General features: G+C 56.3%; 2 protein-coding genes across 14 annotated transcripts in view; both read right to left on the bottom strand.

Moving 5' to 3' along the window:
• LOC104065903 (protocadherin gamma-C5) overlaps positions 1-14716 on the bottom strand; it is a 134218-nt gene that overhangs the window by 23301 nt on the left and 96201 nt on the right. Inside the window, exon 1 of one of the 13 annotated variants that reach the window (XM_054079261.1) lies at positions 8243-14675. The exons of 10 other annotated variants lie outside the window; for them this stretch is intronic. In XM_054079261.1, the coding sequence (XP_053935236.1) occupies positions 8243-10696 (2454 nt within the window). In that variant the 5' untranslated portion in view covers positions 10697-14675. Of the gene's footprint in view, positions 1-4218; positions 4784-5087; positions 7512-8242; positions 14676-14716 lie in introns of those variants that run through there. 2 more of the 13 variants (XM_054079263.1, XM_054079271.1) reach the window with 2 other exon arrangements.
• The window catches only part of LOC128853576 (protocadherin gamma-B5-like), a 90179-nt gene that overhangs the window by 177 nt on the left and 75286 nt on the right, over positions 1-14716 (bottom strand). The window lies entirely within an intron of this gene.

The following is a 14716-nucleotide window of genomic DNA, read 5'->3' as shown; positions in this document are numbered from 1 at the left end:
CAATTAGAACAAAAAGAAAGCTCCCCCCCTTTCTCCTTTCTGGAGTATTTCTGAACCAGCATGAATACTAAAAGGCATGACAAACACCATTCAGCGAATAATCTTCCAAAGCAGCTCAGGAAACCAGGCTGTGAAAGAAATGAAGCATGAAATAAACTGATAAGAGCATCAATTCAGCAGGAGCAATAGTACCACAGTAATGAGCTTGGAGGAGGGGGGGGGAGGGAAGCAGAGTTAATTGATACGAAGGGAAGATGCTTTTAATGCCAGAAGGTAAAATGATAACAGACCTTCCTAATCTGTCCTTCTTCTGTCCTTAAAAAGGCCTGCCTGAGATCTTGATTTCACACATTGCATTTGAATGACTTTTCCTAGATGCCTTGAAGCATTACAATATTTTCCTGTCCACAGAGCAAAGAATAAACTTCCGCCAGCAAAAGGAAAAAAGCGTTATTTGTTTAGGAGACCAAATCAACTTCGGACACAGCAGCACAGTTTGTAACTTCATTAATAATCCCCCGCATTGCTTTCTGCCTGTCTTATTTTACCACCAGACAATGGACATGTTGTAAATAAGGAAGGACGCGAAGCAGGCTTGTGTGTTCCTGTCTGAATCCCGCCTTTGTGAAGGGCACTAAAGAGCAGAACTGTTTTCTGTATGGAAGACGGATACTTCCGATAATAGTAATCATCTTAATTAACTCCAGAATGATAACATACTACCTGGAAAGGACACCACTTCTCCCAGTTACCTTAGGAATCAGCAGTTCCCAGTCCATACAGTGGAACATCAGTTTTATAGGATTATTCTGCTTGTACATGCAATTACGAAGGAAAAGTGAAGACGGGTGCAGCTGACCTAGATTCTTATTTAGCAGATGTGATTTCACTTAATTTCTCCACAGCTTTGATGATTCTCATGGAAGAATGTATTAGAATAAATTACTCCCCTAAAATAGAGGCCCCACTCTACCCATGCTGCATGCAAATCAAGCTGTTCAAACACTTGCCCTCCAGATTGCAGAGGCATGGTTTTGCACACGCTGACACACAATTCCATGCTAGATAAGCCCTTCCCAATCTATTTTTTGAATTCCTGTTGAAATTACCACTTTCAAATAGAGGGCAGGCATTTATGACACAAAATTACTTTACTTTTTATATCCCAAAGTTATAAATACAGCTAAATACAGTCACCTAAATCCATATTTAGACATCTGAATACAAGAAGCTGAAGTTTTCAAAGCATGCTGCTGCCTGGGTCTCTTCAAGCCCAAGGGCACTTAAGGTCACCAGGATCTTCGTGAAAAATTGGCACTACATTTGGTGCCAAACAGTGAATTCAAAAGGACCAAGCTGGAAAATGATCCTTTACCAGAGCATAAGCAGTAATTAATAACACTTAAGAGGTAAGAAATAAGATATTTCAACAATGTACCTCTAAAACAGAGAAAAACAGTGACGAACTTTGCTGTCAGATACCCTCCTCCCATGTCACGGTTTATATGCCACGCAGAATAAAGGGGATAAACAGGATTGAGAAGTTAAACACCCAAAAGTCATGTCCCTGACTGTGCTAAAAATCACTTTAAAAAAAAAATAAGATGAGGCTTCGAGCAACCTGATCCAGTGGGAGGTGTCCCTGCCCATGGCAGGGGGGTTGAACTGGATGAGATTTAAAGTCCCTTCCAAGCCAAACCATTCTGTGATTCTATGAAAAGAGTACAAACAGGGCCAAGGGAAAACTCTCCACTGTTATAAACACACTTTGATTTTACCGTGTTGTCCAGCCCCTTCCCAACTTATATCAAGCTGAGCCAAAGCCTTCACCTGTCACCTCCCAGGAGGTGGCAGTGACACATATCGCCTGAAGCCACCTCCTTCGGTGTAAGGACAGCCAGAGAACAGTCACCTAACCTGGATACTACAGATTGTTGCACTTAGCAGACAGGATAGTAACAAACATCCATCTCTTACCCCATCACAGGGACTTGCTAACGTGCTGGTCACCTGCTCATAGGCAGCCACAGTCTCCGCAGTGCTGGAATGGCTGAAAGGTTTTACAAAGAGGAAATCGCTCTGGTCGGACATGGGCGAGAAACAAGAGGTGTAATTCTGTGCCTGGGAGGTCAAACCCGCTCCTCCCACGTCCAGGTATTTGATGAAGCCATCTGGCTTCATCTGCCCACGGAAATGGGAGGCAGGCTTGCGGCCAGTCCCTCGGCAGCAACCTGCCAAGGTCCAGCTGGCAGCACCAGCTTTGAGACACCGGACAGCCACCACAGCAAACACCACGCAGCACAAGACGGAAATAGACACCAAGGAGACAATGAGGTAAAACGTCATGTTGGTATCCGTGGGAGAAGATTTGGGGAGATCCAAGGACTTTGCAAAGTCCTGCACACCATTTTCCTCCGGAGAAATTACTATTACCACTGAGGCCGAGAGGGATGGTGTCCCATTGTCCCTCACTTCGACCACAATCCTGTGGGGATCCTCTAACCCCCCTAGAGCCTGTGCAACCCTTATCTCTCCGGAGCGGCGTTCCACTTGGAAAGGCAATGCCTCAGTGGTCTCCTGCAGGTGGTAGGACAACCAAGCATTATGGCCACTATCAGCATCAACAGCTACAATTTTGGTGACCAGATAGCCAGGTTCTACCACGGCTGGGATGGTTTGGTGGAAAGCAGAGCCCTTGGGGACGGATGGGTAGACAATGGCAGGGGCATTGTCATTCTCATCCAGGACGAACACATTGACCACAGCAGTGCTACTCAGTGCAGGAGACCCAGCATCCTTCACCTCCACCGCCACCTGGAACACCTTATCCTGCTCGTAGTCCAGAGCTCTTGCAGTGTAGACGGTGCCATTGTCCTGGTCTATTCGGAAGTATGTTGAGATGGGTATATCCTGCATCCCACTGTCCAGGATGGAGTAAGACAGCTTAGCGTTGCTACCTTCATCAGGATCGGATGCTGATGCTGTAAAAACAGAAGTTCCGGGAAGGGAGTTTTCCTGAACATGAGCTGTATCAAAGGGGATGGAAAAATTTGGTGCATTATCATTCACATCAGCAATTTGGAGGTAAAAGGTTTTTTGCGTTGCCCTTTGTGGGGACCCTGAATCCACAGCCCTCACTGTGATGTTGTATCCACTGGCCTTCTCCCGATCAAGTGGACCATTTGTGACCAGTGAGAAATGCTCTTTAAATGATGACACCAGTTTAAACGGGAGCTCTTTTGCTATCTGCAGACGGACCTGCCCATTCTCACCAGAATCACTGTCCTTCACACCAATGAGGGCAATCACAGTGCCTGGGGTTGCATCCTCCTGCACTGGGCTGGAGACTGAGGTGAGCACAATCTCTGGGCTGTTATCATTGATATCGATTAATTCAACTCGCAGGTGACAGTGTCCTTCCATAGCTGGGGATCCCTTGTCCCTGGCTCGAACGGCAATCTCATAAGCACTGGATTCCTCATAATCCAGTGGAGCTTTGGTTCTGATCTCCCCTGTCCGGGGATCTAAGGAGAAGAGTTTGGTGAATTTACCAGGTGCATTATTGCTAATTTTGAAAGAATATTCCATGTCCCCGTTGGGACCTTCATCCAGGTCGGTGACATTCAATTTGGTGACCAAAGTGCCCACTGGCACGTTCTCCTCCAGATATACCTTGGATATGGGTGGGTCGCAAACAGGAGGGTTGTCATTTGCATCCAGGACATGGATGGTAACCTTAGCAGTGCCAGATTTCACCGGATTCCCTCCATCCAGGGCTGTCAGCGTTAGGCGATGAACAGCCACTTTCTCTCTATCCAGTGCTTTTTTAAGTACGATCTCAGGCATTTTAACACCATCTCCTCTCACGTTGATACTCAGGGCAAAATGCTCGCTGGGGCTGAGCTCGTAGGTGGAAATGGAGTTGGAGCCCATATCAGGGTCTTCTGCTACCTCCAAGGGTAGCCGAGTCCCAGGGTTGGCTACCTCGGTGATCTCCAAGACCACCTCCGGCTTGGGGAACTGGGGCGCGTTGTCGTTCACGTCGAGGATGTCCACCTCAACACGGTGGAGCTGGAGGGGATGCTCCATGACGAGTTGGAGGTGTAGGGAGCACGTGAGGCTCTGCCCGCACAACGCCTCCCGGTCCAACCCGCTAGCAAGGAGCAGGACACCCGCCGCCAAATCCACTTGGAAGTGCTGCTGCCCGCCCTCACTCACCAGGCGAAGGTTGCGGGCAGCCAGGCTCCGCACATCCGCCCCGAGGTCCTTGGCCAAGTCGCCCACCGAGGAGCCCGGCTTTCGGTCCTCGGGCACGGAGTAGAGGAGCTGGGAGCTGCTGGGAGCCGGCAGGCAGGAGAAGGCTGCGAGCAGCAGCGGGAGCTGCCATGGCAAACTCCTTCCCCCGAGCATCCCGTGCCGGCTGGGCGAGCGGAGCAGCGCGGAGCAGCGCGGAGCCGATCGGCGCAGCCTCCCCCGCCGCCGGCCCCGCAGCCGCCGCCGCGCCGGAACCCCCACGCCCCGCCGAGGAGGGGTCGGGAGGGATGCGCAGGGGAAGAAGCCGCCGCCGGAGCCGGGAAGGGAAGGATGGAGAGGGCGGGGGGGGTGCCGATCGCAAACCGGCCGGCGGAGCCGCTCCTCGGAACGCACAAGCACACAAAGTCGGCGAGCGGAGGGGATGGACCTAGTGACAGTTTTACGTCTCTCCACAGCCCCCTCCTCCTCCTCCTCCCCCTTCCTTTTCTCTCTCTCCCTCCTCCTCCTCTGTCTCCTCAGCAGCCCTCCCCAAAATACGCACGGCGCTCCCCCCGCCGCCGCTTCCCCACCCCCGCCGCGCCGGTAATGCGCCGGGAACTCCCGGCAGCGGGAACCCCCCCCCCCCGTTCCGCCCCTCCCGGCTGCTGGAAGTGGGGACCGGCTGGTACCCACTCCCCAAAGCCGTTTAGGGGGTGGAAGGGGCGGGGACAGTATTCCAAGCCGGTTGCGTACCGAGTTGGGTACTGAGGGTACCGGTTCGGTGCAGGGGTGTGTACCGAGCCCTGCAGATGCCAGGGATGCAGTCAGGCTGGGAGACACATTCCTGAGCTCACCTCGCAGCGCAGAGTGGAATCCGGCGGGTTGGCACCAGCTGGACCCCCAGAGGGTTTCACAAACATGAACTCGCTGATGTCCGAGACTGGCGAAAAGCAGGAGCGATACCGTGGGGCAGGAGGGGCCGTGGCTGTCACCTGGACGCCCATAACTGTGTCCCCTTGCTTAGGTTCATAGTGCAAGTGCCCAAAGATGTGGCTGGGAGGGGGCTGGAGCGTGTTGACACTCTCCACGCAGCGGCTTTTGTTGGCAGGCGCTGAGCCCCGTCGGAGGCACCGCATGCCCAGCACTGCCAGTACCACCAATGAGATGGTGGAGAGGAGCACCAGGGTCACGATCAGATAAAGCGTAACCGTGGGTAAGCCCCCACCATCAGCACCCCGAGTCTCAGAGCCCTGCAAGGCCTCTGGGCCCTTCTCCTCCACCAGCACTACCAGCGTGATGGCTGTAGAGAGCGGCGGGTCACCAGCATCACGGACCACCACCAGCAGTTCATGCGCAGAAGCATCCGTCTCCTGCAGGGCCCGCATGATCCGGATCTCCCCAGAGCGCAGGGCCACGCTGAAAAGCCCCGGGTCTGTGGCTTCTGCAAGGTGATAGGAGAGCCAGGCATTGCGCCCTGAATCCGCATCTATTGCCACCACCTTGGTGACAAGAGCAAGAGGGGCGATGGAGGGGGAGATTCGGAACTGGGTAGTGGAGTCCTCCCCGGCCCTGGGGAAATGTACCTGTGGGGCATTGTCATTCTGGTCCACTATAAAAACATGAACCAGCGTCCTGTTCCTCAGGGCCGGGGAGCCACCATCAGAGACCTCCACATGGAACTGGAGATACGTGGTTTGCTCATAGTCAAAGGGGAGTTTGGCAGACACCTGCCCACTTGTGGGATGTATGGAGAGGTAGCGAGTCACATCCAGGCCTGGATCTGTCCCACCAGCTCGCAGGATGGAGTAGGAGAGGCGGGAATTCTGCTCTGAGTCAGGATCAGCAGCAGAGACTGTAACCAGCACGCTGCCCGCTGGGTTGTTCTCTGCCACCAGCACTTCATAGGACTCTTGCTCAAACTGGGGCGCGTTGTCATTGACATCCATGAGGGCAATTGGCAAGATGGTGTGGCGGGAGAGAGGGGGACTGCCCAGGTCCGAGGCAGAGATGGTGACATTGTAGTAGGCAACGCACTCCCGGTCCAAACGGGTGCTGGTTAGCAGTGAGTACTGGTGCTCATAATCCTTACGCAGCCGGAAGGGAAGATCTGGAGACACGTGACACTGGACCTTGCCCTGCTCACCAGAGTCCCTGTCTCTGACGTGTATCACAGCCACCACTGTGCCTGGGGGTGCGTCCTCACTCAGGGAGCTGGAGAAGGAGGTAAGAATAACCTCAGGGGCATTGTCATTCACATCAGTGACTTCCACTACCACGCTGCAGTGCTCCTCCATTGTGGGCGATCCCATGTCCTTGGCCTCCACTTCAATCTCATACACTGTTGCCTCCTCAAAGTCCAGGTTGCCCTGGACACGAATCTCCCCGGTTTGCTCATCAATGGCAAAGATCTGGCGTAAGGCAGCTGAGTTGTGGCTGCTGAGGGAGTAACGGATATCTCCATTAGGACCTTCATCCACATCGGTAGCATTTAACTTCACCACGAGGGTGCCCAGCGGTGAGTTCTCCACTAAACGGGCTCCATACGATGGTCTGTCAAAGACTGGGTGGTTGTCATTGGCATCCAGGACCTGAATAGTGATACGTATCTTGCTGGACTTGGGGGGAGAGCCCCCATCTTCAGCGGTCAGGATCAGGTAGTGGAAAGCTCTGAGCTCCCGGTCCAGGGCCTTCTCCAGCACCAGCTCAGGGAACTTCCCACCATCTGTGCGTGCCTTCACATTCAGGTTGAAGTTCTCGTTGGCACTCAGGTGATAGGTCTGCAAGGTGTTGGTGCCCACGTCGGGGTCCTGGGCAGGTTGAATGGGGAAGCGGGCACCCAAGGATGCCAGCTCGTAGATGCGCAAGGAAACCTCATCACTGGGGAACTCCGGAGGGTTGTCATTGATATCCAGGATCTCCACCTCGATGCGATAAAACTCCACTGGGTTCTCGATGGCAAGTTTCAGGTGGAGGAAGCAGCGGGGATTCTGCCCACAGAGCTGTTCCCGGTCTATCCGCTCGCTGACCATTATAATGCCAGTGTGCACATTGACAGAAAAGTACTGGGAATCCGAATCGGACAGTACCTGCAGGTTGGCTGCCGCCAGTTTGGCCACATCGGTGCCCAGGTCCTTCGCGATATTGCCCACGAAGGCACCCCGGGTGAGCTCCTCCGGGATGCTGTAGCGGATCTGGGCAGAGGAGCTGTGTAAGAACAAACAGAAAGAGAAGACAGGCGGCAGTCCTAGGCACCGGCCCGCCTTCCCTGCCCTCGGCATCCTTGCCGGGTGGGCGGCCGGGGAGCGATGCCCTCCGCGCTGCGGGGCCGCGCTCAGCGCTCGCCGCTCCCATTCATTGTTTGGGGCGGACGCCGGGTACCACTGGGGCGGGGGCCGCCGCGGCTCCGCGCAGCCGCCTCGCTATTGGCTCCGAGCGCCGCGCCGCTCCTCCAATCGCCGCTCTCCTTTCCCAGGACAGCAACACCGGCGCCAATCGCAACCCGCGGGCTGTTGCCGCGCGGCGCGAACGGGCGCTTCCCCCGGAGGCGGCTCCGCGCATCCCACGCCCCTCGCATCCCCCGGTGGCGGCGGCTCCGCGCATCCCGCATCCCCCGGCGCCGGCAGCTCCGTGTCGCCTGCGCATCCTGGTGGCGGCGGCTCCACACCCCCCTGCGCATCCCGGTGGCGGCGGCTCCGCTCATCCCGCATCCTCCGGTGGCGGCTCCACGCCCCCCGCGCATCCCTGTGGCGGCGGCTGCGCTCATCCCGCACATTCCAGTGGCGGCGGCTCCACGCCCCCCGCGCATCCTGGTCCCAGTGGCGGCAGCTCCACCCCCCGCACATCCCGGTGGCGGCGGCTCCGCACATCCCACGCATCCCAGTGGCGGGTGGCTCCGCGCATCCCTGACGAGGACGCAAGGGCGACTCTCGGGAGAGGAGGGGTGAAAGCGCAGTCCGGCCGCCAGGCGAGCCCCGCACCGGCACTGCTTCCCCTGCCCCTATGCTCTCACCTGGCCGGGGTCCCGCAGCGTACCGGTAGCAGAGAGGAAAGCGCCGGGGTCCCTCGGCAGGGTGGCAGGGGGAGGGCATGGCCGCAGGAAGGTGAAGTCGCTTGGATCAGAGCCAGGGGAGAAGCAGGTGCTGTAGCATTGGGACTGGGTGTCTGTGGGTCGCAGGGTGACCTCCATGTACTTAAGGGTGCCGTCAGAGTTGAGCTGGAGCTTGGGGCTGGAATGCTTGAAGAAATCCCGGGAAGGCGACTCGTTGAGCCAGCAGCAACAGCAGGGTGAGCCGGTGACACGGCCTCTGCGACGGAGGCACCGGGCAGCCAGGAGGGTGATGGTGGCAAGGACCACGGTGCTGACAGCTGCCAGCGCGATGATCAGATAGAGGGTCAGGTCCGGCTTCTCCTTGGCACCAGCAAGGAAATCCCGAGGCTTGTATCTCTCCTCTACGTCCGCCTCCTCCAGAGCCACAGCGATGGTGACAGTGGTGGAGAGCGGTGGGTCACCGTTGTCTCTCACCTGGACAAGGAGCTGCTGCACTGACACGTCTGTGTCCTGGATGGCACGTGCTGTCCGCACCTCCCCGGTGTGCAGTGACACATGGAACAAAGAGGGGTCAGTGGACTGAGGCAGCAGTCGGTATGAGAGCCAGGCATTGTGCCCAGCATCCGCATCTACTGCTGTCACCTTGGTGACCAAGTAGCCTGATGGGGCAGACAAGGGGACCCTCTGGGGTGCCAGGACATCACCATCACTGGCAGGGTGCAGGATAGTCGGGGAGTGGTCATTCTGGTCCAGTACAAAGATATAGACAGTAACGTTGGCATGGAGCGACGGGGATCCTGAGTCCCGCACAGCCACAGAGATTGGCAGAACCTGAAGCAGCTCGAAGTCAAAGGAGCGCTGAGCATACAGGTTGCCATTGTCAGGGTTGATGTGAACGAAGGAAGAGGCGGGGGCACCCTCCACTTGGCTACTCTCTATAGAGTAAACAAGCCGGGAATTATCCCCATCATCAGGGTCCGAGGCAGAGACCGTGCACAGCAGGGAGCCAGGGGGGTTGTTCTCCGGGAGGAAGGCATCATAGGAGGGCTGCAAGAAGCGTGGGGGGTTGTCATTCACATCAGATATGTTGAGGAGCAGCATGAGCGTTGTGGTGAGGGCAGGAGACCCCTCATCCTGAGCGATCAGCTCCACTCTGTACTGTGAGATGGACTCTCGGTCCAGGCTCTGCCGGGTGACCAGGGAGAAGTGGTTCTGAAGAGACCTGATGGCAAAAGGAACATCGGGGGAGATCTCTAAGCTCACAGCCCCATTGGCCCCCGAGTCTCGGTCTCGTACATTGAAAAGCCCCACAACAGTCTCTGGTGGGGTGTCTTCAGGTACTGGGTTCAGCAGGGAGGTGAGCAGCACCTCTGGAGGGTTGTCATTGGTATCCTCCACCTCCACCTGCAATACACAGTGGTCCTCCATCTCTGGGACCCCTCCATCATGGGCTCGCACATAGATCTCATAGAAAGGTGACTCCTCAAAGTCCAGGGCGCCGCTTATCCAGACCTCGCCGCTGTGGGGATCCAGGGCGAAAAGCCTCCGGACCAAGTCAGAGGTGTGAACCCCGAAGGAGTACTGTGTCTCCCCATTGGGACCCTCATCAGGGTCAGATGCATTGAGCCGAAGGAGCAGGGCCCCCACAGGCGTGTTTTCCGGGACTCGCACCTTGTATGTGGCACGGTCAAAGGTGGGCGCGTTATCATTGACATCCAGGACCAGGACTGTTATCTGTGCTGTGCCCGAACGGGCTGGGCTTCCCCCATCCATGGCCGTCAGGACTAGCTGCAGTTCTGGCTGCTCTTCCCGGTCCAGGGCACGCTCTAGCACCAGCTCTGGGAAGAGTTTGCCATCCTGCTGCTGCTTGACGTCCAGGGAGAAGTGAGAGTTGGGGCTCAGCCGGTAGGAACCCACAGCATTGGTGCCCACATCGGGGTCCTGTGCGCTCTCCAGGGGGAAGCGCGTAGCCACCGTGGCAGACTCGGCAACACGCAGGGTACGGTGAGCAGTGGGGAAGCTCGGAGAGTTGTCATTCAGGTCCAGGATTTCCACTTCCAGGCGGAAGAGCTGCAAAGGGTTCTCTGTCACCACCTGCACCGACAGCACGCAGCTGGCAGCTGCTCCACACAGACGCTCCCGGTCCAGCCGCTGGCTCACCACCAGCGTGCCACTGTCCAGGTGCACGGCGAAGTGGCGCAGGCTCTCCTCCGAGCCTAGGCGCAGCCTGCGACCCGGCAGCTCCTCCACCTTCAAGCCCAGGTCCCGGGCCACGTTCCCTACTACGGTTCCCACCTCTGACTCCTCAACCACCGAGTAGCGGATCTGCCCGGAGACCCAGCCCCAGCCGCAGAGCGAAAACAAACTCAGTACTTGCCATTTCCAAGCGGGTCGCTGGAGGCTGAGGCTCTCCATGTCCGTGCGCGTCCGGCCCGGGACGCAGCAGGCGCTGAGACGCTGCGAAAATATCCCAGGGTCTCTCTTCTACAGCTTGGAAAACAGCTCCGGGGCTCCGGCAGGCTGCGGCTCCGGCTGTCAGCCTCCGAGCAGAGGGGGTGGGCTGGGGGAGGGGAACTGAATCACATCCCCAGCGCGGAGGTGGAAGGGGGGGGGGGGAGGTTGAAAGCAGATTTCCCCCCTCCCTGCTTCAGATCAGCGCCCAATCGGCCGAGAGCTCCATCCCATCTCGGCCAGCAGCGGCTTCACGGAGGTGCGGGAAGCAGGGGCCCAAGGCGGCATCAGCGGGGCTGCCACCCCCGGCCTCCCCTCTGCCAGCCTGAGTCACTTTCTCCGACAGCTTGCTTCCCGTTCGCAGGGAAACTGCACGTCCTGGCAGCCTGGAAGCTAGGTACAAGCCCTCCCTGTGCGCTCCCCCCTTCCACAATGGTGGCTTCACATCGTGCCCACAGACAAAGGGCAGCTGTCATGAACGCAGGCCAAAGGACTTTTCATGCCTGATGAAAAGGTGCCTGTTAGAGCCCTGAGGTGCCAGGGGCTCTTCTCCCACCCCTTTTCTCCCCTCTCCCAGCTAATGCTTCAGTCACTGCCTACACCCCACGATTGCCTAAGTGAGGCATCACTGCCATCAGTACCCCCAACAGCCAGGAGAGCTTGTACTGAGACAGGGATGCTCATCCCTGATGGCCCTCCCCCGTGGGTGTTAGAGGCAGAAGCTGGGAAGGCAGAAATAAGTGAGCTATTCAAAGCCAGAAAGCAATTATTCCTCACGCACACTCAGCTGGATGCCCCTTTCATGTCCTGAGACAAGGAAGGGGTCAGCCTTCACCGTAACTGAGTCACTATAAGCATGCACAACCAGCCAACAAGCCCACCAGACTACCACCAGAACACAACATTGGGTCAGGACATCAGACTGGGAAGAAAGCCCAAGCCTCCCACCTGGCAAAAGCACGTACAGGAATTCTGTGGCAGATACAGCTTTGCAGCCTATCTCCCAGAAAGTTAAAGTAGGGGTCTCAGCCTCTCCAGGCAGAATCAGAGCAGTCATTTCTCCCTCTCCCTGTCCCAAAGGACGGTGGCAAGCTGCAGGGTGTTAACTCGGTTCACATCCCTGTGGAAGCCTTGCACAGCCATGCCCTGGAGTCCCATCCTCAGTGCAATCAAGGCCACTCTGACCTCCCTTGGGTGCATGCAGACCCTTGCGGGGTTGGGGTCACCAGTAATGTGGCAGGCAGGGGAGCCACATCCTGCCAGGGACTCTGTCTGTCCCCACTACCCAGGCAAAAACGGGACCTCAGGGAATAGGTGAGAGAGGTTGGGGGCACCTGTGCCCAGATAATGACAGGGACACCATCCTCCTGAGCGAGGACAGAGACATTGGAGGTGCTGTCATGGAGTGGCCTCCATCCCCTGTGCAGCCCCTTCCTGACTGCTCCAAGACCCACTGGGCAGGACCACTCTGCTGCCAATCAGGGAGAGGCAAGCAAGAAACCTTATGATTGGTGCAGAACACCACCCAGGTCCCACCTGCTGCTTGCTTCAGAGGAGAGGAGAAAGCATCTTTAAAGGGCCAAAACAACAAAATGCCAGACAAGCAGATACCCCAGTGTCCAGAGACCCATATCTGCTTGGTCATACTCATTCCCTGAGAGCTTCTGATGGTGCCACTAAGCAGGAAGCTGTTGCAGTAACCTTGACCCTGGAATGTGCCCTGTGCTGTCCAGGGCCCCTGGTGACAGCTGGGTGACAGACCTCCCCATCAGCAACATCAGGTGCTGCACCCCTGGAAATAGTTTCAGTGTCACTGCAGTGCCTCAGTAGAAGCCCCCTATGAAGCCAACATGGTCTGGGAGAATCTGCTCAGTGTCCCAAGGTGGCTCGGTCACCAAGGGGCTGGAGCAAGGACAGGCTTCACATGGGGGTTCCCACTGTTGCTTGGGTCTGCAAAAGCCCAGAATGGGGATGGTGGCAAGGCAAGAAGGGTATGGGATGTTCAGGATGGAGAAGGAGATGTCCCTATTCCAGAGGGCCAGAGCACACCCTCTGGAAAGATGACAACTCAGACAACGCAGGGAGCTGAGGGATCACTGGAGATCCTGCAGGATATGATCCCTCATGACTGGACACACCACACATATGGGGGCAACCAACACCATCCCCACTGCATTGGTTTGGGGTCTGGCTGCTGCCCTGCAGAGAAAAGAGCTGTGAAGCCTTTACAGGCTTGACACAGTCTGTGGCACTGGGCTGGATCTTTGACCATGAAGACTGAAAAAACAGGACCCAGAGCCAGCCCAGCTGTTTCTTCACTGTCAGTGCAATTCTAGCGTGGTGCTGGGGAGGAGGAGGGAGCCAAGGCCAGGGCTCAGACTTACTGTCTGCTTGCTATCACCTCCTTCCATCCCCACTCTCAAATTATTTACTGCCCCCCCTCAGACATCTTGCCAGGACCTTTGGTGGAGGGGACATCCTTTTCCCCAGCTGCAGCACAACCCACAAAATGCAGAGGAACACTTGCTCCAGCAGCTGCTGCAGCCATTTCCACCTGCCACAAACCAGAAGTACTGAGTCTGAGCAGCGACGCAAGGGGAGGGGAAAAAAAAAGACAAAATAATTCTGGGAGGTTTTTGCCTCCGCCCATGATTTGCCCGCAGCAAGCAGGCGGCACACGCAGCCCCACACCCATCCACAGCTTCCGCCGCACCTCATTTCCTTCTCCTCGGAGAAACCAGCCACTGCTACCCACAACCTCTCAGGAAGCGAAACATTACCAGCACCAACCATTCTAGAAAGCCATCCCTCCCTGCCTCTGCTGGACCCGCTACGCAGCATCACCTCTGAGGATCAAAGCGTTCCTGTAATTGAAAGCTCTCAAATTAAGATGCACAACTGTCACCATGGAAGAAGCACAGAAGCTGTCTGCCACGCACAAACGCCTTCCTGGCTGCAATTTGTTCACTCGGGACATCAGACATAACCCGGAGACAGCAGATTAGAAATGGTGCGGGGCTTGCAATAGGGTTGCTAAGACAACCCCGGGGTGGGAGACTCCCCATCCTGCTCAGAGCCACAGTCCAGTTCAGTGGAATCTTGCAAGTGGCTGGGACAGTCTGCAACCCGCTGGGATAGTCTGCGATGCACTGGGACAGTCTGCAACCCGCTCCCTCCAGCCCCAAATCAAACATTAGCAAAAAAGACTGAAATCAGCAGGAGTCAAAGACGAAGAAAGATGTGGATGGAAGGCACTGCTCTGTGGCCACAGTCTGTTGAACAGAGGAACCAGCATCATCCTTCAACTTTGCAGTGTGGAAAGCGCAAAGAGAAGCCATGGATGCCCCATCCTTGGAGGTATTCAAGGCCAGGTTGGATGGGGCTTGAAGCAACCTGATCCAGTGGGAGATGTCCCTGCCCACGGCAGAGAGGTTGGAACTGGGTGGGCTTTGAGGTCCCTTCAAACCCAAACCATTCTATGATTCCACAAAGTGAGACCCTGATCCCCCACTGGCAGCTGGTGGCTTCCAGCCCACTTGCCCCATCACCTCCCCAGCCCACAATGGGGCATGACGCAGAGATGCTGACCCTGCAAGTGCTCCCCTTGGTTCTGATTTTGCAAAGGGAAGGAAATACCACCAGGACCAAACTTGCTGCTGAGGATTTACAAGTTGTTTCAAGCTGACCTCAGCCTCTATTGCTTACTCACACAAGGCATACCAAAAACTGCATCCAAAAGACATATGTTCACCCACCTTATCAAATTTACTCTCTTGACCCTGCTCATCAAGTGCGAATGCCATCGACACTCAGGACAGCTCAGCTGACTGTGAAGAAGACCTGTTCAACTATAGCCAACCACTCTTTAGAGGCACGGCACAACCAGATATGCCCTCCAACGCCAATCTGCTACCATATGCACACAGCGCAAATAACCCATTGTTCTGCCCAGCACTGAGAAACGCCAAAGAAGGAGCTACGTTA

This window comes from Cuculus canorus, chromosome 14, assembly GCF_017976375.1.
Source record: "Cuculus canorus isolate bCucCan1 chromosome 14, bCucCan1.pri, whole genome shotgun sequence".
NCBI classification, from domain to species: domain Eukaryota; kingdom Metazoa; phylum Chordata; class Aves; order Cuculiformes; family Cuculidae; genus Cuculus; species Cuculus canorus.
This window is presented reverse-complemented; position numbering and strand designations above follow the sequence as displayed.